General features: G+C 54.4%; 2 protein-coding genes across 4 annotated transcripts in view; both read right to left on the reverse strand.

The window, feature by feature from the left end:
• Positions 1-4,624: 4,624 nt before the first annotated feature.
• Positions 4,625-16,025, reverse strand: spon2a (spondin 2a, extracellular matrix protein). Its single transcript, XM_051933576.1, has 6 exons — positions 15,300-16,025; positions 8,541-8,748; positions 7,400-7,623; positions 5,753-5,944; positions 5,503-5,671; positions 4,625-4,847 (listed from the first exon to the last, which is right to left on the reverse strand). The coding sequence occupies exons 1-6, from the start codon at positions 15,408-15,410 to the stop codon at positions 4,651-4,653; spliced, it is 1,101 nt and encodes a 366-aa protein (XP_051789536.1). The 5' UTR covers positions 15,411-16,025; the 3' UTR covers positions 4,625-4,650.
• Positions 16,026-19,077: 3,052 nt separating this feature from the next.
• LOC114660471 (C-terminal binding protein 1) overlaps positions 19,078-23,691 on the reverse strand; it is a 45,230-nt gene continuing 40,616 nt past the window's right edge. For all 3 annotated transcript variants that reach the window (XM_028813186.2, XM_028813183.2, XM_051933363.1), the window contains 2 exons: positions 22,964-23,087; positions 19,078-21,353 (listed from right to left, as the gene is read on the reverse strand). In XM_028813186.2, the coding sequence (XP_028669019.1) occupies positions 21,170-21,353; positions 22,964-23,087 (308 nt within the window). In that variant the 3' untranslated portion in view covers positions 19,078-21,169. The remainder of the gene's footprint in view (positions 21,354-22,963; positions 23,088-23,691) is intronic.

A 23,691-nucleotide genomic window follows, 5' to 3' on the forward strand; every position in this document is an offset into this window, starting at 1 on the left:
GCCTTCTCTGTACTGGTTTGCCTTCTCTGTCTGTGCTGGTTTGCCTTTTCTATGCTGGTTTGCCTTCTCTGTCTGTGCTGGTTTGCCTTTTCTATGCTGGTTTGCCTTCTCTGTACTGGTTTGCCTTCTCTGTCTGTGCTGGTTTGCCTTTTCTATGTTGGTTTGCCTTCTCTGTACTGGTTTGCCTTCTCTGTCTGTGCTGGTTTGCATTTTCTATGCTGGTTTGCCTTCTCTGTCTGTGCTGGTTTGCCTTTTCTATGCTGGTTTGCCTTCTCTGTACTGGTTTGCCTTCTCTGTGCTGGTTTGCCTTCTCTATCTGTACTGGTTTGCCTTCTCTGTACTGGTTTGCCTTCTCTGTCTGTGCTGGTTTGCCTTTTCTATGCTGGTTTGCCTTCTCTGTACTGATTTGCCTTTTCTGTACTGGTTTGCCTTCTCTGTCTGTGCTGGTTTGCCTTTTCTATGCTGGTTTGCCTTTTCTGTGCTGGTTTGCCTTCTTTGTCTGTGCTGGTTTGCCTTCTCTGTACTGGTTTGCCTTCTCTGTCTCTGCTGGTTTGCCTTTTCTGTGCTGATTTGCCTTCTTTGTCTGTGCTGGTTTGCCTTCTTTGTCTGTACTGGTTTGCCTTTTCTGTACTGGTTTGCCTTCTCTGTCTGTACTGGTTTGCCTTCTCTGTCTGTACTGGTTTGCCTTTTCTATGCTGGTTTGCCTTTTCTGTGCTGGTTTGCCTTCTCTGTGCTGGTTTGCCTTCTCTGTCTGTGCTGGTTTGCCTTTTCTGTACTGGTTTGCCTTCTCTGTACTGGTTTGCCTTCTCTGTCTGTGCTGGTTTGCCTTTTCTATGCTGGTTTGCCTTCTCTGTGCTGGTTTGCCTTCTCTATCTGTACTGGTTTGCCTTCTCTGTACTGGTTTGCCTTCTCTGTCTGTGCTGGTTTGCCTTTTCTATGCTGGTTTGCCTTCTCTGTCTATGCTGGTTTGCCTTTTCTATGCTGGTTTGCCTTCTCTGTACTGGTTTGCCTTCTTTGTCTCTGCTGGTTTGCCTTCTCTGTACTGGTTTGCCTTTTCTGTACTGGTTTGCCTTCTCTGTCTCTGCTGGTTTGCCTTTTCTGTGCTGGTTTGCCTTCTTTGTCTGTGCTGGTTTGCCTTCTCTGTCTGTACTGGTTTGCCTTCTCTGTCTGTACTGGTTTGCCCTCTCTGTCTGTTCTGGTTTGCCTTTTCTATGCTGGTTTGCCTTCTCTGTACTGGTTTGCCTTTTCTGTACTGGTTTGCCTTTTCTGTACTGGTTTGCCTTCTCTGTCTGTACTGGTTTGCCCTCTCTGTCTGTGCTGGTTTGCCTTTTCTATGCTGGTTTGCCTTCTCTGTACTGGTTTGCCTTCTTTGTCTCTGCTGGTTTGCCTTCTCTGTACTGGTTTGCCTTTTCTGTACTGGTTTGCCTTCTCTGTCTCTGCTGGTTTGCCTTTTCTATGCTGGTTTGCCTTCTCTGTACTGGTTTGCCTTCTTTGTCTCTGCTGGTTTGCCTTCTCTGTACTGGTTTGCCTTTTCTGTACTGGTTTGCCTTCTCTGTCTCTGCTGGTTTGCCTTTTCTATGCTGGTTTGCCTTCTCTGTACTGGTTTGCCTTCTTTGTCTCTGCTGGTTTGCCTTCTCTGTACTGGTTTGCCTTTTCTGTACTGGTTTGCCTTCTCTGTCTATGCTGGTTTGCCTTTTCTATGCTGGTTTGCCTTCTCTGTACTGGTTTGCCTTCTTTGTCTCTGCTGGTTTGCCTTCTCTGTACTGGTTTGCCTTTTCTGTACTGGTTTGCCTTCTCTGTCTCTGCTGGTTTGCCTTTTCTGTCTGTACTGGTTTGCCTTCTCTGTCTGTACTGGTTTGCCCTCTCTGTCTGTTCTGGTTTGCCTTTTCTATGCTGGTTTGCCTTCTCTGTACTGGTTTGCCTTTTCTGTACTGGTTTGCCTTTTCTGTACTGGTTTGCCATCTCTGTCTCTGCTGGTTTGCCTTTTCTGTGCTGGTTTGCCTTTTCTATGCTGGTTTGCCTTCTCTGTCTGTACTGGTTTGCCTTTTCTGTACTGGTTTGCCTTTTCTGTACTGGTTTTCCTTCTCTGTCTGTACTGGTTTGCCTTTTCTGTACTGGTTTGCCTTCTCTGTACTGGTTTGCCTTCTCTGTCTATGCTGGTTTGCCTTTTCTATGCTGGTTTGCCTTCTCTGTACTGGTTTGCCTTCTTTGTCTCTGCTGGTTTGCCTTCTCTGTACTGGTTTGCCTTTTCTGTACTGGTTTGCCTTCTCTGTCTCTGCTGGTTTGCCTTCTCTGTACTGGTTTGCCTTTTCTGTGCTGGTTTGCCTTCTCTGTCTGTTCTGGTTTGCCTTTTCTATGCTGGTTTGCCTTCTCTGTACTGGTTTGCCTTTTCTGTACTGGTTTGCCTTTTCTGTACTGGTTTGCCATCTCTGTCTCTGCTGGTTTGCCTTTTCTGTACTGGTTTGCCTTCTCTGTCTGTACTGGTTTGCCTTCTCTGTCTGTACTGGTTTGCCTTTTCTATGCTGGTTTGCCTTCTCTGTACTGGTTTGCCTTTTCTGTACTGGTTTGCCTTCTCTGTCTGTACTGGTTTGCCTTCTCTGTCTGTACTGGTTTGCCTTTTCTATGCTGGTTTGCCTTCTCTGTACTGGTTTGCCTTTTCTGTACTGGTTTGCCTTCTCTGTCTGTACTGGTTTGCCTTCTCTGTCTGTACTGGTTTGCCTTTTCTGTACTGGTTTGCCTTCTCTGTACTGGTTTGCCTTCTCTGTCTGTACTGGTTTGCCTTTTCTATGCTGGTTTGCCTTCTCTGTACTGGTTTGCCTTCTCTGTACTGGTTTGCCTTCTCTGTCTGTACTGGTTTGCCTTCTCTGTCTGTACTGGTTTGCCTTTTCTATGCTGGTTTGCCTTCTCTGTACTGGTTTGCCTTCTCTGTACTGGTTTGCCTTCTCTGTCTGTGCTGGTTTGCCTTTTCTATGCTGGTTTGCCTTCTCTGTACTGGTTTGCCTTCTCTGTCTCTGCTGGTTTGCCTTTTCCATTTTTGAAGTATTACGAGACGTCATGTTGGTGGTGGTGGCCTGCAGGTTTCTGGTCTCCGCTCCTCCTTTCTTCTCAGGCCTGACTTTCACTCAGACGTCGTGTTATCAGTCGGAGTTTCGCTGCGGGTCCTCTGAGACTGATGATTTATTTTATTTATTTCGGCCCCTCCGTCCTTTGCGTATTCTTGTTTATTTTCTTATTTCTTTGTGCTTATTGTCTCGTTCATTAATATGAAAATTGCGTCTTTATTAATACTTTGTCTTACGGTGGTAGAAAACTTCAACTCCCAGCAGTCCCTGCGGTGGCTCTGATTGAGGCGGCGTGACGTTTGGGGGGGGGGGGGGGGGGGGTCCTGTTGCAGTTTCGTGTCTGGAGTTGCCTTCCTCTTTTCTTCTTTATCGTCTCCCGTCTGGTGTCTTCCTCCTGGAGCGCCCTGATCCCGTCACACGTCGTCGTCATCATCATCAGGAGACGCCTGACCTTTCCATTCACTCGCAGCTCGTCTCCATCGTCTCATTACGTCAGTTTCACGGTCAGTTTTAGTCGTTGGTTATCGTTGAATTTGTGTGCCAGAAGGGAGCTGCAGTGGGGATGGTGGGAGTTTGTGCGCTTATATTTGTTGATTACTGTTTATTATATTCTTACATTTCTGTTTTATTCCCGTCTCTGTGACGGAGTGTGTGTGAGTCGGGCTGAGGCTGGCTGTGTAATAAATCCTCGTCCAGCGCGGTGCGGGTCTTTTAGTCCGCTACACGGTTGTCATACTGCAATAGAAAATTGTCAAAAAGGGGAGAACAGGCCTCAAAATAGGGCATCACCAAGACAAGGCCTCACCGCAGGCAGCCTGGCCCCGAGCTCAAAAGGCCTACGCAGGAAACATCAAAGGTGTCCCATTCATCAGAAATCACCTCTGAGGGTCAAGATGGCCGCAAATCTCTGGCTTTTAAGGCAAAAACGAAACAACATCCCTTCATATTTTAAAGAATTTATTTCATAATCAGACAGGAGCACAAAATGGCAAAGAAAAATAAGAAGAACGACACAAAAAAGACAAAAAGGGTTTGTCTGAATGGACCCCAAAGCACCGAGAGGCGCCCCACAAACCTGGCAGCCCCGGGGGTCTCGACTCCCTCTTGAGCGGCATGGCGGCCTCCAGGAATTCTGACGGAATATCATGAAGGGATTGGCTGGAGTTTAGATGTCCTGGTCAGCTTACTGGGGGCTTCACCCTGCGAAACAGAAAGGACAATGAAGAAGGGAAAGGAGGACGGGGGCGTCACCGTGTCACTAAGTCTCCAGCTTAATGCAGCCCTGGGCCATGGGGGGGCCGAGGCCTATGGAGGAACTGACCCTGGAGGGGGTGCAATCCTCACTCACATGGAGTACCTAGTAAGACCAAACTGCAGGAGTTTAGGATGTGGCAACAAATGGGGGCAAACCCGGCCCACTGGCTTGTCTCCCGATGCCCCAAAGCCTAACCCTGCGCTGGGTTGAATGGTGGGTGTCCTCCGTAGACCCCAGTTCTGCCTCATTGCTTGACTTCTAAGGTTTTCCACCCTTCACATGCTCTAAGACAATGGAGGAGGAGGTGACCAGGATGACTGACCTGGGTGGGCTTCACCTTCTGTCACCGTCCACAGAGCAGCCCTCCCGGACGCAGGGACTCTCCTCTTCCAAGTCTGGACACGGCTCTCCGTCATTGGCCGGGCGGAGCAAAACAAAACGCGTCCTCTGGCGAAGTCCGGCCTGAGCACACGGGGCCGAGCACAAGCCCCACGATGACCAGCGGGACACCTCGCAGTCCAGCGGAGTTTCTGGAAGATTGGAATAGAAGGAGTTAGAAATCTGTGAAGGGGCTCCGAGTGAACAGTAAGGTCCTCAAAACGCCCAACTCCGGCCGCGGGGCTCTTTATCTTGTTGAAGTTCCTGGCCGAGTAGCTGAAGGTGACGGGGGTCCGGCCAGATTAGCCCTTAAGCAGACGCCTGTAAGTCGCGGCGGCGCACAGGGAGCTGAGCTGACCGTTCTCTTCTGTGAGGGGTTCTTAGATGTAATGGGGGGGACCTGCTGGGGGAGGGGGGGTCTACTTGGACCCCAATATTAGTGAGAAATTCCTCAGAGCTTCCCCATCTTAATCACCACACCGTCCCGGGTACCACGGCGGCTCGTCGCGAGGTTTCGTGATAAGAAAAAGCAAAACGTGCGCTGCGGCCGAGCAACAATGAAAACAGCGAAGCGCTCAAAAGCTGAAAGGCCCCCCGGTAGAACTTGGGGTCCATGGGTAGCCCATGAGCACCTCAGCAGTGTTTCAAAATGGAGACGTGTCTTTTAACACCTTGGGCACCACCTTTGGTGCGAGGAGCTGACCGCTCAAGTGAGAGGAACCCAGAAACCCCTGGCCAGAGGGAGATGGGAGGACAGACGAGGAGGTCACCGCAGACTCTAAAATGGACGATGGAACGGCAACTTACCAGAAAACTGCTGGATCCCCGGCACCCGTCGCATGTGGTGAGAGGGGTGCAGACGTCCGGTGGGCCGCTTTGTCCGACGTACGATGGTCAGCGTGGCCAGTGGTGGTAGTTCTGCCAGCCTGGGGTAGTAGAATGAGCTGGCGGGGTGATTGGGGCTCTGAGATGTGATCTGAGGGCACAAACAGACGTGAGGATCGGTTCTGTCCAGGGCACTGACCCTCCAGACCCTCCAGTCAGTTAGGTGACCCACCCGTGTGATGTTCTCCTGCGGGGAGGTGGGAAAGTTGGGGGAAGAGAAAGTGAAGCCACTGTCTGTCCCCGCATCGTAAGGGCGCAGCTCCAAGGTGACTCTCGGCTTCCAGTGGCCACCGTCACAGAGGTCCAGGCTGTCGACGCCGGTAAACCAGTCGGGACTCGGGATGAGCTTCATGAGCAGGGAGATCTGTGGGCGAGCAGAGACAATGAGGCACGGCGGGCAGGAGACGAAAGATGGCAGAGCACAGGGGACCGGGACATGCAGAGACAAACAGCTGACCAGGGGGTCCGTGAAAAGTCACAGCCACAGCCACAGGACGCTGTGAAGACACACACACACACACACACACACGCCGGCCCGGGCGGACCTTCACACACACACATGCCGGCCCGTTGGCATCTCGTGCCAATGCAGTGGCAACAAGCAGCAGTCTAACCACAAAATGGCAGCACCCATGAAAAACAAAATGGTGTCGAGGAACAAAAAGCAAAAGTAACCAGAAAAGAATTCTTTGATTAGAAAAGAACAAAGGAAGCATGGCAGGCAGACGGGCGGCCCACGAGTGACACTGTCATGGCCGTCAGGACACACAAAAGGTCAGGAATAGCAAGGCGACCGTTTAGGGGAAACACGGAACTAAAAATGAGAGGAAACGGCAGAAGGAAACAAATCTGAGAGACACGCGCGAGCGAGACGCGCCCCCTAGCAACTCGACCTCACAGCATGGCAACACGCAACTAAAATGGCGGCCCCCATCTAGCAAACCGTCACAGGAAAGACCGCGAGGTCCTGAGAAGCGAAGCTTGAAACGAGCGGAGGTACGGGCCCATCTGAAGACGTCGCGCTTCCTGGAGAATTCTGGGAAGGACTGCCAAGGAAACGCCTGACACAGAGCCTCCAACACGACGGCGCCACAGCAGATGGCAGAAGCCTCACAAATCAAACTGCCAAACGGCAGGAGAACGAAGTCACGATGACAGCAGCACTAGACGTGAGTTTGGGGCCAGGCTGCCCAGGACGAGGCCTTTCTTTGTGTTTGGGATCCCACATCACACAGCAGCGTCACTTTTCGTGTGACATACACACACTCACTCTCTTTGTATTGTGTGAATGTCGCCCCTCCTCCTCCTCCCAGCAGCCCCCTGTGCACTCCTGCTGACTCCTGGGAGTTGAAGTCCTCCTGCCAGCTCCTCACGGCCACAGGTTCATCTTTCTACGGCCGCCCTGCCCTTGATGCGGCCATGCAGCTCATGGCATTCAACCACCGGGATCATCGATCACCGGTCATCATCCCAACATGAAGACTCAAGAGAGAGTGGGGTCACCAACCCTGGTGACAACTGGGGGCTCAACTTAGAGAAGGGGACAGCTGTGGGCACACGTAGGAGCGGCCGAGGCAGACCACCGGTGCTCGGGCTAAGCGGTCACCACCAGGGGAGTTCTCCATGAGCACATCGTGAGTTCACATCCCACCTCTGCTCTGTCAGGGCAGGCTGCTCAAGGGGGTATCAACCCTCACCGGTAAGACCACCCCAAATGGTCACAGGGGTCCATCCCCACACTCCACATGGGCGACAGCAGGCCACGCTAGGAGACCACACTCAGGCCATCCCTCCTTGTGACGGGGTCAGACTCTCATACCCTTGAGGCTCTGGGCACCACCAGGACCCGAGCTGCGGTGCGACCGGTCCCACTGGACACGTTGGGGGCCTGGTGGATGGCGTGGATCATCTTCAGGCTCTTTCTGATCTCTGTCAGCTCCTTGACGAGTTCATCCGCCTGCCCGTCTTCTGCAAAGCGCTTCACTCCGGGGCTGGCATGGCCACCTTCTCGCCAGAGCCGGAACGGTGGGCCGTGTGTGATCACTTGAAAGGAAGGAAAGCAGAAAGGTTTAGGAGACCCCACAGTAGCAGACACGTGCAGCTTGGTGGGCCGCTCGGAGGGTCAGTGGGACGAGGGCCGTTTCCAGGTCTGTTTGGTGTGATCTCCTGTGTGGCACCAAGCAGCGTGTGCCACTCCAGAGGGAAAGCAGGAACCCTAAACACAAAAACACACAAATGAGTTTAAAGAGAAAGGAAAAGGAAGATCAACGGCAACCAATCACGGCAAGCGAAAGTCCTCCACTGAAATAGTCGAGGACACCTAGTGGGGAGTCTGGGCAAGTCTCGTTGCCATCTGCCTTGTGCCATCCTCCTACTTCACATCTCTGATGCCCACCAGATTCTCTCCTAATCATCACAAAACGAGATAAACAGTCAGCTGTCAATCATGAGTGACCCACCCACCCTCTTACCACTGGCCAATCATTAGAGAGCAGCTGCTCGTCGTGTCTTTGTGTTTACGTGGGTGGGAACACGCGGGCACAGGGAGTGACAGGGATAAAAGTGTGACGATGTCACTCACCTGTCCTCTGCTTCTGTCCCTAGAGTGGAGTAGGGACGCCCTCAAGCTCCGCCCCTTCTGGTCCCGCCAGCATGTAGGACACCAATCAGCTGGAAGCTGGCGTTTGAGATAACATGACTGGCCACTTCGGCCATCTTTCTTTTACCATATTGGGAATCCCCTGGTACCCCAACACTGTACTGAGAGTGCCAGGTGGTGCCCACAGTTGTCAAACAGGGTGAAGGGCTGCCCCCTAGTGGCACAGCAGTGGTATTCAGCTAAGCCGAAGTGACCGCGTCCTCACGCTGGCCCCATCATCTGAGCTGAGTGACACATTGCCCTGTGTCCTCGTGCCGACTCTGGCACTCCCACCCCAGCCCTCCAGACTGGCACCTCTTACCTATGAGTTTAGACCACTGGGCAGGCGGCCTGAAGAGTGGGTACTGCTTGGGAAAAGTTGTGGAGCTCCACTGTCCAGAGAAGAGCAGCAGGTAAGAAGCAGGGCCAGCGGCCAGACAGGGCTTGGCATCGGTGGCATGACAGGCTGGCCTGCCCGCCAAGAGGAGCAGCACTCCCAGAAGTCCTTGTAGCCCGCCGTGTGGTGCCATCTGAAACAGAAGAGCAGGTCAGGTTCAAGCATGCAGATCTTTGTTTGTTACAACGGCGGTCACAGCCCCTCGGCCAGTACCCATGGCGCCACGGGTATCGAGCGTCCCCTTCGGTTTTTCAGCCCCCCTGAGAACTTTTGCTTTGGCCCCTTGTTGCCAGGCGCCGTTCGATGGACGCTCCTCGGGATGGAACAGGGCTGGCTGAGACGATGGCAGTTGATTTATTCAATGCCTTAATGAGGGTCTCCTTTACTTATTTATGGCGCCCCCTACTGCGCCAGGACCCAACAACATCGTACAGTAAATCCGTGGAGCCGCCACACCACGAGGTCAGTGCAGTTGTAGGAGGGTGACAGGCTGACCTCGCCCATGCCCTGTGAGTGACTGGCCCTCCCCTCCTCGTTGATCACAAGACGTTCAGGAAGGGCACAAACAGCCCACTGCCAACTGGTGCCCACACTCTTCTATCGGCGGGTATAAAACGTTGAAATCTTCAGGACGTCACGGCTCTCAGTCCTGTGTGGAGCATCGGGTTCCTCACTTTGCCGATTCGATTCTTCTGTGCCACCTGTTTAAGTTATTTACAGTACAAAGCCACCATGGCAAGTGTCACATTTCAATTAAGTGAAAAATGACAAATAAGAAACGGAGTTGACTTGAAAATGTGACCAATCAGATGTGACGGGCTGCCGATGACGCTTTGCTTTGGGATTTGCCATGTGGCGTCACAGGAAGGTGCCAGGGGGTCCACATGAACAGAATGACTGTGACAGCAAGGACGGGGACACATCCGAGTCCAGTTTTAGGAGGGACACAAGTGTGACATTGAGACCACCCGGGGGAACAGACGGCGAACTCACAAAACGAGACCAACACGAGTGACAAACGCGAGTTCATGCACAGCGGAGTGAGGAAGACTTGGGGGCTCTTCACCTCCTGCACGCTTTACTCGCTCGTCGATTTCATTTGCCGTTTGTGCCCCTCAGTCTCCACTCAATGACCCGGAATGGCAAAGTGACGACATGTGACCAGAAAGGCTGGTCCAAAACGTCAGACCCCGTGCTGTGACTCCCCCCCCCACGTTGTGCTCAGGTCCACCCTGTTTGCTTTAATCCTCCTTGAGATGTTTCTAGAACTTGATTAGAGTCCACCTTACAGAGTCCCACAATTCACAATGCGTAACGGAGACAAAAAGCAAACCATCAAGTCAAAGGGGCTCTCAAAGGGAGACCCCCACGATCAGATTGTGCTGAGGCACAGGTCAGGGCCAGGGGACCACACCATCTCTGAAGCACAGGGTGGTCTCCAGAACTGGGAAACAGAAGAGGTTCGGTAGCACCCAGAACCAAACTGAGTACGGGGGGTCTTGGTCAGGGAGGTCAGTCACTCCATCAATCAGGCGTTTATGGAGGACACTCAGGAGTAAAAGGCCGGCCCACCCAGACTCTGAGGGCTGGCATCTCTGCGGTGAAGTATGGGGGTGGCAGCGTCCCACTATGTCAGAACTGAGGGAAGGACAAATGCGGCCAAATCCAGGGGGGTCCTTGAAGAAGACCTGCTGCAGAGGGCCCAGCACCTCAGACTGACCTGAAGACAATACTGGAGGGTCTTCAGGACGAGCCCCTCGGCACCAAAGCCCTGACTTAATCGTGTGTGGAGAGACCCCCCCCAGTCTCATGGACCTTGAGAAACTGCCCAATCCAGGTGTGCCAAGCTTGTCGAGACTCCCCTGAAGCTGCCAAAGGGGTCTGCGAGATTTCAGATTTTGGATTTTGAATCCACACTTTGTCGTTGTGACCTTCCATCGTCGTCTTCACTTCACTTCACAACTCGATTTCACCTCCCAAAGTGATTTACTTAGCAATGCTGTGGTAAATGCCACACGTTTTGGGCATCGTCAGCATACTAGTGGGTGGTGTGACACGAGATGTTTTAAGGACGTTTTGCTGTCCAGTGTTGGTCCTCAGAGATGTCCGTTCTCCATGAACACGAGACCCTCAGCACGCCACCCGCAGGATGAGTACCACCGACCAGTGCCAGGCTTCTCTAGAGGGACTGCCACCTTCTTTGAGGGTGCCGCCCACTGTGCCTCCCACCGCCAATGGCCGTGGTCTTCTGTCAACCTCTCAGCAGCTGCATCTCCCTGTGGCCCCACCCCATCACTGCATTTTTCATGATTTCCTCGTATCTGGGCGGACCTCCACCATGGACACACCCTCGACGTGACGCATGCCCCCTGGCACTGGTGTGGTGATGAGAAAAGTCACTCAGAAGAAGCAAATGGGCTGCCTCTGGTACACCCACCTCTGATCAGCCATCAGTGCCAACAAGGACCCCCTGGGTGGCAACTCACTTTTGAGCCTCTGCAGATTAACGGCTGCTTTAAAACAGGAAGGTCAGGGCATTAAAGGCCATTTAGGTCAATGCCACCTGCCGGTCAGCTGTGAAGGGTGGACAGCAGCAGTGTGGCTGGCATGGCAGACGTGCCACTTCAGGGTCCCGGGCACTGGAGCCAATCCCAGCAGCACAGGGCACTTGGCAGGAGCTGAGGCTTTGTAAATTCTGTTGTGTACTTCAGGGCCACTGCGGTGAGATGGCACCCTGCCCGGGGTTTGTTCCTGCCTTGCGCCCTGTGCTGGCTGGGATTGGCTCCAGCAGACCCCCGTGACCCTGTAGTTAGGATAAAGCGGGTTGGGAAATGACTGACTGACTTTAGGGCTAGCTAGCCAGGGTGGGCATCAACATACCCCTTGAGGAAAGGCCCCTGCCCCCTCAAAAGCTCCCTTTGCCATGGGCGCCATTGGGGTTGTGCTATGACTGTGTGGCTCCAGAGTGTAAGGTGAGTGCCAGGTGGGCAGGAGTCAGTGTGACCATTAGGCCAGTGGGCTGATGTCCATCCATCCATCCATTGTCTCCTGCTTATCCGAGGTCGGGTCGCGGGGGCAGCAGCTTGAGCAGAGATGCCCAGACTTCCCTCTCCCCGGCCACTTCTTCTAGCTCTTCTGGGAGAATCCCAAGGCGTTCCCAGGCCAGTCGAGAGACATAGTCCCTCCAGCGTGTCCTAGGTCTTCCCCGGGGCCTCCTCCCGGTTAGATGTGCCCGGAACACCTCACCAGGGAGGCGTCCAGGAGGCATCCTGATCAGATGCCCGAGCCACCTCATCTGACTCCTCTCAATGTGGAGGAGCAGCGGCTCTACTCTGAGTCCCTCCCGGATGACTGAGCTTCTCACCCTATCTTTAAGGGAGAGCCCAGACACCCTGCGGAGGAAACTCATTTCAGCCGCTTGTATTCGCGATCTCGTTCTTTCGGTCACTACCCATAGCTCATGACCATAGGTGAGGGTAGGAACATAGATTGACCGGTAAATTGAGACCTTCACCTTGCGGCTCAGCTCCTTTTTCACCACGACAGACCGATGCAGAGCCCGCATTACTGCGGATGCCGCACCGATCCGCCTGTCGATCTCACGCTCCATTCTTCCCTCACTCGTGAACAAGACCCCGAGATACTTGAACTCCTCCACTTGGGGCAGGATCTCGCTACAAACCCTGAGAGGGCACTCCACCCTTTTCTGGCTGAGGACCATGGTCTCGGATTTGGAGGTGCTGATTCCCATCCCAGCCACTTCACCCTCGGCTGTGAACCGATCCAGAGAGAGCTGAAGATCACGGCCTGCTGAAGCAAACGACAACATCATCTGCAAAAAGCAGTGACCCAATCCTGAGCCCACCAAACCGGACCCCCTCAACGCCCTGGCCGCGCCTAGAAATTCTGTCCATAAAAGTTATGAACAGAATCGGTGACAAAGGGCAGCCCTGGCGGAGTCCAACTCTCACTGGAAACGGGTTCGACTTACTGCCGGCAATGCGGACCAGGCTCTGGCACCGATCGTACAGGGACTGAACAGCCCTTATCAGGGGGTCCGGTACCCCATACTCTCGGAGTACCCCCCACAGGATTCCCCGAGGGACACGGTCGAATGCCTTTTCCAATTCCACAAAACACATGTAGACTGGTTGGGCAAACTCCCATGCACCCTCCAGGACCCTGCTAAGGGTGTAGAGCTGGTCCACTGTTCCGCGACCAGGACGAAAACCACACTGTTCCTCCTGAATCCGAGGCTCGACTATCCGACGGACCCTCCTCTCCAGGACCCCCGAATAGACTTTTCCAGGGAGGCTGAGGAGTGTGATCTCTCTGTAGTTGGAACACACCCTCCGGTCCCCCTTCTTAAAGAGGGGGACCACCACCCCGGTCTGCCAATCCAGAGGCACTGTCCCTGATGTCCATGTGATGTTGCAGAGGCGTGTCAACCAAGACAGTCCTACAACATCCAGAGCCTTGAGGAACTCCAGGCGTATCTCATCCACCCCCGGGGCCCTGCCACCAAGGAGTTTTTTGACCACCTCGGTGACCTCAGTCCCAGAGATGGGGGAGCCCACCTCTGAGTCCCCAGGCTCTGCTTCCTCATTGGAAGGCATGTTAATGGGATTGAGGAGGTCTTCGAAGTACTCCCCCCACCGAACCACAACGTCCTGAGTCGAGGTCAGCAGCGCACCATCCCCACCATATACAGTGTTGACACTGCACTGCTTCCCCTTCCTGAGACGCCGGACGGTGGACCAGAATCTCCTCGAAGCCGTCCTCCATGGCCTCCCCAAACTCCTCCCACGCCCGAGTTTTTGCCTCAGCAACCACCAAAGCCGCATTCCGCTTGGCCTGCTGGTACCTATCAGCTGCCTCCAGGGTCCCACAGGACAAAAGGGACCGGTAGGACTCCTTCTTCAGCTTGATGGCATCCTTCACCGCCGGTGTCCACCAACGGGTTCGGGGATTGCCGCCACGACAGGCACCGACCACATTACGGCCACAGCTCCGGTCAGCCGCCTCAACAATAGAGGCACAGAACATGGCCCATTCGGACTCAATGTCCCCCACCTCCCTCGGGATGTGGTCGAAGTTCTGCCGGAGGTGGGAGTTAAAGCTACTTCTGATAGGGGGCTCTGCCAGACGTTCCCAGCAGACCCTCACAACACGTTTGGGCCTACCACGCCTGACCGGCATCCTCCCCCACCATCGAAGTCAACTCACCACCAGGTGGTGATCAGTTGACAGCTCCGCCCCTCTCTTCACCCGAGTGTCCAAGACATGTGGCCGCAAGTCCGACGACACGACCACAAAGTCGATCATCGAACTGAGGCCTAGGGTGTCCTGGTGCCAGGTGCACATATGAACACCCCCATGCTTGAACATGGTGTTCGTTATGGACAATCCGTGACGAGCACAGAAGTCCAATAACAAAACACCGCTCGGGTTCAGATCGGGGGGGCCATTCCTCCCAATCACGCCCTTCCAGGTCTCACTGTCATTGCCCACGTGAGCATTGAAGTCTCCCAGCAGAACGAGGGAGTCCCCAGAAGGTATGCCCTCTAGCACCCCCTCCAGGGACTCCAAAAAAGGTGGGTACTCTGAACTGCTGTTCAGCGCATACACACACAAACAACAGTTAGGACCCGAAGGCGGAGGGAGGCTACCCTCTCGTCTACTGGGGTAAACCCCAATGAACAGGCTCCAAGTCGGGGGGCAATAAGTATACCCACACCCGCTCGGCGCCTCTCACCGGGGGCAACTCCAGAGTGGTACAGAGTCCAGCCCCTCTCAAGGAGATTGGTTCCAGAGTCCAAGCTGTGCGTCGAGGTGAGTCCGACTATATCTAGCCGGAACCTCTCGACCTCGCGCACTAGCTCAGGCTCCTTCCCCTTCAGAGAGGTGACATTCCACGTCCCAAGAGCCAGCTTCTGTAGCCGAGGATCGGACCGCCAAGGTCCCCGCCTTCGGCCACCACCCAACTCACACTGCACCCGACCTCCTTGGCCCCTCTCATAGGTGGTGAGCCCATGGGAAGTGGGCTGATGTGGCACATCGTTATTGCCAACATCACTGGGTCTGAGCCGACAACTGGGCACAATGTGACATTAGGACCAACCACCTCACGCTCAGTGAACCTACCGGATGGTACACTCTTCATTCCAGTCAGCAGGGCCAGCACATTCCTGAGAGGTTAGTGCCCGTGTGCCAGCTTTGTTTCACAAACGCTCTTCTTTACACTCACTTGTGTTGAATGAAACAGAGCAGTGGGCACCACTTGGCCCTCACAGTCCTCTGCTAAGAGGAAAAAATCAAATCTATTTTAGCTTTCCTTTAAAATGTGTGCCACCTTATATGGTGCCATGTCACAGGGGCATCATGTGCAAAAACAGTATATGGTGATGGGTGGCATGTCACCAGGGGAGTGGCTTTGCACTCTGTCTACCTCAACTCGATACCACTGAGGGGGGTAGTGGTGGGTTTCATGTGCTCCCTTTAGCTGGCAAGGTGCCCACCCACCCCCCTTAACATGCCAAGTCAGCTTTGACCAGGCTTCATGGTGTCCAATGCCACGGGCACAACCAGGCTCACCCTAGGAGACCCCCCCCCATTGCCCGCAGACACGACCGGCTGATTCTCAGTATACCCCCCCCCCAGACGTCAGCCCCCGACTCAGCTTACCAGTGTGCTGCTGCCTCCCCGCCGTCCTGTGTGTTGCCCACCTGTTGCCTTTAACAGATGGCGGTGCCCCCCAGCTGCCCTCGTCATCAAAGTTCCTTTTATGGCGTGCATGTGGGCCACATGGGGGGGGGGGGTCGCACACTGAGGGTCTTTAACTCCGGCCTAAACGGCTCACGTGCTGCCTGTGGGGGTCGGGACGTGTGCCCAGCTAGGAGGGCAGTCTGTGACCCCACTAGACAGGAGTCTGCCGAAGGTGGACAGGTCAGTGGTGACAGTGACGTTACTGCCACCGCCGCCACTCTTAGCGCTGTAACAAGAGCTCAGAGCCGCCTGCCCCACTCCCTCTGGGGGGTCCGGCGTAACTTCCCGTGAGTAACACATCTGGAATGACAGAAGCAGCTTGTGGGTTTGCCCGCAGGCAGGCTGGTATAATGGCGGGGAACAAGGGGGGGTAGGGTGCTTCAGAAGAAGGCTGGCGCCTTGGCATAAGATCTCCTTTGGGTTGTCTGGCTGTGAAGAGTGCGAGCCGGGCAGCAGCCACACTTGTGCCAATTCAGGCTTAGCGGGCTCATAACAGGGTGCACGGCTGGAGCTGTGAAGGGGCAGCAGGGGGTGCCCAGGCACACGGAGACCCCCGACCAGGAGAAGCCCCTTATCTAGTTGGTTATTTGTGTCAACCCTTTGGCTTTTTTCTGTTGCTTCTCAACTGGATGGCGCATTTGAATTTGAAAAAACGAGACGAGGAGATGGAAATGGCACAGAAGAAAAGGCCGAGCAGGGGGACAGGCAGACGGAGGTGGCACAGAGGACAATGAGGAGAGAAAAAAGTCACGGCTGCATGGAGAGGGCGAGGGCCACGCCAACGCCACCTGCGACACACAGGAATGCAGCCGAGATAACGTCAATGCCCACCCATCATGACAAGATGCCCACATACTGCACCACCGTGTTTCAGTTCTCATCATCTGGAGGGCGGGTGACTCTCCTACTGCCTGAATACACCAAGCGGGTACAGGGTGCGTGTTGGCATCCTGTGCCCCCATCAATCACCCGTTCTCTTCTTCCATTTTATTTGTGACATCATCAACATTAAAGCAGATGTCCTCTCCATGTCACAGTGCTGCCCCCCCCAGCTCCGTTACTCGTCACTGCGTCAGCTTCATCAGAACACGAGACACTGAGTGCGCTGCCCCCCGGTGGACATGACATCTAAGGGTACCTGCCAGTTGCCCAGTGCCCCCCTGCTGAAGACACAAGCCGGGACTGGAGAGGCGCCATATTGAAGGACGGCTTCACACCCTGCCAGGCCAGCGTGAGTCGCTGCAGCACACCATATAGTGCCTTGCGGAGGGCCGCCTGGGCACCGTTTCACCTCCCGCTTACGAGTGCCACTTTGACCGCCAACCTCCTCCTTGTGCGCCGCGTCCTTTAAATCAGGGGGGCGTGGGAGTGACGGACCTGCTGGTCTTGTGGTTCAAAATAAGGGTCCCGAGGTCAGAGTTCACTATGGAAAGGCACACATGACCCTCACTCAATAAAGGGGGGCTCAAGGGTACGCTTCCCTCGCTCCGGACCCTCATGCCACCCGAGCTCAATATGGTAGTGGGCACATCTGTCCAAGTCTCAATTCAAGCTTCAGCTCCACTCAGCCGATCCAACCACTCCGTCCACCTTCACGGTGGGTACTGTGGACTTTGGGGAAAGTCGAGAGATGCTGGTGACCCAAGCCATGCCAGGCTGAAGGTACCCACCTTTAAATGCATATGACAAGGCGGCAGCAGCGGCGCACACCTGAGTGCAGGAGTCCGAAATCTGCATGGCTGGAGCTGGGAGTGGACGGTGGTCACTTTCTAGGGGGGGAGACAAAGGCCTGCCAGCCCAGCAATGGCTAACCTTACTGACCTTTGACCTTCACTGGCTGAAACGAGCAGCTCAGGTGGGGCTTCAGGGCCGAGAAGAAGCCCCTCAGGCCAGTGACACTCACCTCCTCCTGCCCACCACACTCCCTGGTCCGATGTCGTCTCCGATGCCCGTGTGTGTCAAGCCCTCAGTCAGGCCCCCCAGTGTTTGTCATTTCCGTACCCCGCTGAGTCCTTGCCAGTGCGTTGTAAAGCCTCGGACTTGTACCATGCACAGAGCCAAGCGCTATATAAGCTGCCATCCTGTTCGCCTTCCTCTCCGCTCCGCTCCGTCTACATGGTGACCGCACCGAGATCTTCTCCTGAGGTGGACTTTGGCGTTGCAGACCTCCCTCCCACTTTTGATTTTACGTTTAGTGACATTAAGTGTCATCATCCACAACTCTGCCCAAGTCCCTCTGTGACAACTCAGTGGATTCTCGGGTATCTGCCAGCCTGCCAGTCTTGGCCTCATCTGCAAACGTGCCCCCCTGCACCCACAGTGCCCCCTGCTGGACAGAACTCTCAACGGCCGCCCTTCCCATAACCCTTTGCTGAGGCCAGTTTTGTGGCCCCCGCCCCCGATGGACACCCTCAAGGCTTTTGTTGGTTCCTCACAAAATTTTAAAGTCCAACGCCCCTTATGTGACTCTGTGCCCCCCCTGTTCCCAACTCCCCCCAAGCACTCTCAGATAAATACCACCTGGCCGTGACGCCATGTTGGAGGTCCGCCTCTCTGATCCACGCCGCTCTTCTCTCTCTGTGCTCCTGCTGGTGGTCCCAGACTTCTTCACACGTGTAAACCGGACCACCTTCACTGTGTTGTGTGCCGCCCCCCCCCCCCATGCTCTTCATCTCTCCCTCGATTCGTCTTTCACTACTAAAACATGGAAGGCTCTCAGCAGGTCGTCTTTCATCTTCTCATGGTTCTCTCCGTTTCTCCCACAATCCCTTGGGCCAGTGCTGGGGGGGGGGGGATTTGTCTCGTGTCCCTTTCTGTGACTTCTAGTCGCTGTGGATCTCATTGGCACGCCACATCGCTTTAGACGACAGGTGCCACATGAAGGGTGAACTGCTATGGCGAGTTGAGCTGCCCACTTGGCACCTTCTGCGCAAAACACGAGAGACGGACGGATGGACAGACGAGCTTCTTCTCGGTTTGTGACGTCCCTCAGTCCCCGGTGCCACATTCCAGCTCCTCCGTCTGCAGACTTTATGACAAAATGGCACCTGCTTGGATCGGATGGAGTGAGGCCTCTGATTGGCTGGGATTATGCAAATGAAGGTGACGCCTGACAAAGTGGGTCTCGCCCTCCACCCGCCTGGCTTTCCTTTATGAGCTCCTCGAGTTTTCTTCGATGCCCCCACATCCCCTCAGCGTCACACTGGACCCATGAGATTTCAGATTTGAACCCGCAGCCAAAGCCTTCACCGCTACACCACACTGCCCGCCCGCCCATTAACAATGCCGTGGTTTGCTGTCACCTGGGGTGCCCAAACATTTACACAGACCCCCTGAGGATCCAGCTTACTAATTTGGGTCTCAGGCGGGCAGAGTTTAAATTTACAGTTCAAGTAATGAGGAGACCACAGGTGCCCACCACACACGGACCCCTCACCAGTCTGGAACATCAGCGTTGAAGAGCCGGCTGGTCACATGACTGACTTCAGGACCAGCAGAGGTGCCAGCGCGGCTCTTCAGATTGGCGCGGACCACCACAAAGAAAAGCAGGTCAGTCACCACAAGGGCACGCAAGTGGGGTGGGCGAGGGTCCACCACCCACCGGGCACAGGCTGGGGATGAAGAGGACCTCCTAGCAGCGGCCCGACGAGACCGCCCGAAGTCGGCCCCCCACATCTCACAAACGAGGCGGCCACTCTTTTGGTTTTCTTTTTCTATTTTTTTTTTATAACATTAATGCTTTTTATTAACAAAACCAAAAAAAAAAAAAAAAAAAAAAAAAGTTAATAATCATCTTAAAGAGCCCCCCCCCCCCCCGCCCCCACCAGCCAGACAAACCTCATTTTATCACAGGACTGGGGACGAGGTGGGGGGGGGCGCGGGGGGGGGGGGAGGTTGAGGGGGTGCTGGTGCTTTTAAACAAAAGGAGAAAACAAAACCAAAGGACCAAAGTGAAGTGAAACCCCCACCGAGGTACGAGAGAAGCCTGAGATTTTCCTCCAACGTTGTTTCGCGTATCTAAAAGTCCGAAGTGTCCTTTCTTTCTTTCTTCCTTTCTTTTTATTTATTTATTGTGAGTCTTTTGTATACTAAAGAATTCTGTCGTATCTAAAAAAAATAATAATAATAATAATAATAAACTGTACAGAGAGAGAGCGCGAGTGAGTACATTCAATATCAGGTCTGAGGTACTATGAGGCCGCTGCCACACAAGGTTCATTCACAGTAGAGGGCGCACTGCACACGTTTACCTCCTTTGGCAACGCACCACGAGTGGCATCCTGCCTGCCCCGCCACCCCGACCCAACTGACCACGAGGTGAGCGAGCGGCGCTCTGTCGGGGTTCAATAAGGCAAGAGATGACTGCAAAGGGGCACCGAGACCACCGGGGGGAGGCAGCAGAGCAGCGGCTCCAAGCAGCCAGTAGGCATCGTATCCTGCCCGCCTAAACCACTGCTTTGGCACATGTGTCATCTAACGTTGTCGAAATGCCCCCCCCCCCCCCCGACGTGTGGGCACGCGGAGCTGAACCACCATCTGATCACATCTGCGCCAACACCCGACTCCAAGCCTTGGACAGTAAGACCTGCTCTACGGCGCCCTCAGGAGGCACTAAAGGGACCCCAGCTTGGGATTGGCTCAGTTCCACGGGTTCGACTCTAACGTGGCGCATCGCGCCCCCACCCCCCCCCTCCATGAAGGGTGTCACCTCTTGGTACGCATGCCAAAGAGCAGTAAAGGTCTGGAGCTGCACCCGTAGGCGCTGAAGCACAAACCATACGGTAACTGATCGGGCAGGTGGGTGGGCGAGCGGGGCAGACCCCTCTAGGAATGTCACCAGAGCCCTAATGGAGTCCAAACGTCCTCCGACGCAGCAGTATAAAAACAAAGACGACAAAAAATGAACATCTACTGGAATAGAGTAGAAAAACGATTTCTAAAAAGTATCTGAAGCCCCCCCCACCCCCACGCAGACCCCCAGCTGAGGAGACAGAGGACACGTTTCTGGGACACTCCTAGAGGTGTCTGGTCGCCCCGGGACAAAGACGCACTTGGGACCCATTTGGTGTAAACGGTCGCAGGTTTTTGATGTGCAGTTCTTTCCTGTAAGGATGGGGTAGAGGCCGGTGGGCGGGGCTCGGGTGGGCATGTTCAGGGGGGGTACTGCAAGCTGGGAGCAGTAACAGCACAGGGGACACATAGAGGTCAGGGAAGAGCAGCATGGGGGGGGGGGGATGTCCTGGTCACTTAGGCCGCCAAGGCAGGACACCCTTTAAGACTTCTTCAGACGTGAAATGAAAACAGGGCCCGGGGAGGGGGGCGGGCAGTCAACGGGCGGCCCCTCGGCCCCCCCCCAGACGCTTGTCTTCAAATCAGGAATGTCCCTTTTCAGTACACTGCACTTCAGGACAGGTGGGGGGTGGTCGGTCAACCCCTCGATTCGAGATCTGCCAACCAGCTGCTCGCCACCTGACCCACAGGCGGTAGAGAGGAACAAAGCCCACCGTCCCCCTGGTTCAAGAGAGAGACTGACAGCGGTCACCTACGAATCAGAGAACCAACACTGCACAACAAAAAACTAAAAATTACTCCAAAATGATCACTGCAAAAGGGGGGGGGGGGAAGGCAACATAAAAACGAGGGCTGATGAAGGCCCCCCAAAAACAGAAGGTGAAGTAAACGGAGTAAAGAAGAGTCGCTAGAACTTGTGGAGAGAGAGCACGTCGAGGGGGGCCGACGACTGCCACTTATAGGGGTCAGCGAGCGCAGGAATGTCATTTGGTGCACTGCTATTGGTCCGCAGGGATTTCTCTGTCCGACTCTGGCTTGCTGGTCTGTCCAGGTGAGGGGGTGTGTGCAGTGTGTGCGACGGGCGGGATCCCGTGGGAGATGGACAAGGTGCCCGTCACCATCCCCTCCACTGCAGCGGCTGGGAGGCCACTGGGGTTCACACCAACCATGCCAGTTGCGAACCTGCGGAAAGGAACAGAAAGAGGCGTCAAGAGAGCGCGGACCATGACGGCGCTGAAAACAAACTGGCGGACCCTTCAGACCCCCCCGGCCCTTTTAGGTCTGTCATGTCCAGCACCTTCAGGTCACGCAAACATCTGAACAGGATTGGTGGCCAAGTAAGAAAACAACCGACACGCACAAAGTGACAAGTAGACCCCCGACAGGGTCAAAGGCCCTCTGGCACACGTGTCTCGTCACCATCAAGAAGCTCCTGAATGTCTGCAGGATGGCACATTCCCAAAGGGTTGCCCTCGGCCCAAGAACACGGCTCCACTCTTCCTTGTCAGCTCTCGCACCCCCAAACGTTGATCCACCTCTCCTTTTCTGGCCGCATCTTCCGCTCTAAAATGCCCTGCTAATCCTTGGATTTCATGGTTCATGCATTCAAGCCCCCCAGGACAGAGCAGCCCCACACCATGTTCTTTTCCTTCTTTGCTTCATTTCGTTGCTGCTCTGCGTTGTCCATTTTCATTTCCTCAGATCTTCTGTTGTGAAGGATTTTGGTTTCTCTCGGCAGGTTTGGACAAAACTCAATCTCAACTATTGACATTTGTGGGGTTCTCATTGGCTGTGGTGCACAAAATTAGTGCATGGGACGGCTTGACCCCCTGGTCACTCAGATCAGCTCCTTGGACGTTTGGACGTGATGTTCATGCAACACTTTCTGTGGTCAAACCCCCTCTTCCCACCACATCTGTTTAACGGTTAACAATGTTGGGAAAGTTGGAAACGGGAAGGCCGAGACCCCTGGAGATGGCCGTCTCCTTTTTCTGATGGTCTCAGACAGCTCCTGTGTGCTCACCATTACCAACCAATAAGGAACGGAATGAGAACGGGACTTTTATCAGCCTTGAAGGCGCCGTCATTCATTGCTTGAATCGTGTCACGTGACCTGAATGGCAGCTCATCATTGGTGAGTCGCAGGCCACCACCCTGATAATCGCGTTCTATTCACAATTACCTGAGTCGTTCCAAAGGAGGCCTACGAGTGCATCATGGCAGCTTGTCAGCCTGTGCTACTCACGACAAACGCTCAAGTGGCCACACACCTTCACGAGACGCTGGACATGACAAACCTAACATGTGCTGTGCGTGTGCCACACCTGGATGTGGCCTACTTTAGGATGGTCATCCATATCAAAGGTCTGAGGACCTAAAGAGTGCCCACCGCCTCAGTCCCACCCATTGCTGTGCAGCCTGAGGGGGTCTGACCCTGTCCCACTGAGCAGCCACCACAAGATTTTTAGGTTAACCTCTCAATCGAAGCACTCCGTATGTGACAGTCGGACCCTGGACCAGAGTTGGCTGCACCCCTGGACAAAGAGAATTAGAGTTAGGAAAGCAGGAGGAGAGAAACAGGCAGAGGTGGAGAGGATGAGCAAAGCAAGCAGAGAAGATGGCACGTGGTCTGTGTGCATTGAGGCTCCATTGGGACGGCCATGCAGGAAACGACTGGCTTCAACGATGCAGGGGCTTGTCGGGGTGTTGCGTTCACCATCAAGCTCCACAAGACGAGCGCAGGGGTGGGAGGAGCAGCTCAGAGTCCGCCACATGTGGGAGAAGCTGCTTACCTGTATGGAGCGGCCCCACCATTGAGCTCCGAGTGGACCGTACTGGGATCCATGCCAGACCACTGGGCAGCGGCCATCAGGTACTCCTTGTTAACGCAATTCTTCAAACTGTCTGGGATGCGTCCTAAAGAGGAACGACAAGACAACGACAGGAGTGAGACGCGTGAAACTCTTCTTTCAATTCAGTGGCTTCACTAATCAAGACGTAACTAATGAACAGCAAAACAGAGAAGCTGACATCGGTCTGAGCAATCACAGCACCGGCTCCATCCCATTGGGGGCCTGAGCACCATGAATAATGAGATGGCAAGATGTGTGCCAGGACACCGACGAGCTGGGCAGAGATGGCAGCCCACCAAACTCCCCTGTACAGGCTGGCCGCTTTATTAGGCACACCGTCCAAACTGCACGTGTGATTGTGCTGTGTGGGTATAAACTGGGCAGACCAGAGTCTGTGGCATCAGATTGGGTTTAACTGAGCAAAACGAGAGACCTTAGTGATGCTCAACACTTGCCATCTCAGTTCTACGAGTTCACCACAAGCCTCTCATGCACAGCTGCTTCAAGCGAAAATAAGTGACAGGCCATCCTGAAGATGTGCAGACAGATGGCCACCAGCGTGCCAAGTCAGCAGGGGTGTGCAGAAAAAGTTACTCTGAAATTCCAAGTGGCACCGTTTCCCCTAGCATCAGACCAAATCCCATCATACCCCACCACATCTCCCATCT

This window comes from Erpetoichthys calabaricus, chromosome 11, assembly GCF_900747795.2.
Source record: "Erpetoichthys calabaricus chromosome 11, fErpCal1.3, whole genome shotgun sequence".
NCBI lineage: Eukaryota > Metazoa > Chordata > Cladistia > Polypteriformes > Polypteridae > Erpetoichthys > Erpetoichthys calabaricus.

Coding starts and splice junctions, on each gene's coding strand:
- spon2a (XM_051933576.1), bottom strand. CDS start 15,410: ATGCACGCCATAAAAGGAACTTTGATGACGAGGGCAGCTGGGGGGCAC. Junction 5,945..7,399: donor TGGTGCCCAGAGCCTCAAGG/GTATGAGAGTCT, acceptor GCTCGCCCACAG/ATCTCCCTGCTCATGAAGCT. Junction 5,672..5,752: donor CGCAGGAGAACATCACACGG/GTGGGTCACCTA, acceptor TTGTGCCCTCAG/ATCACATCTCAGAGCCCCAA.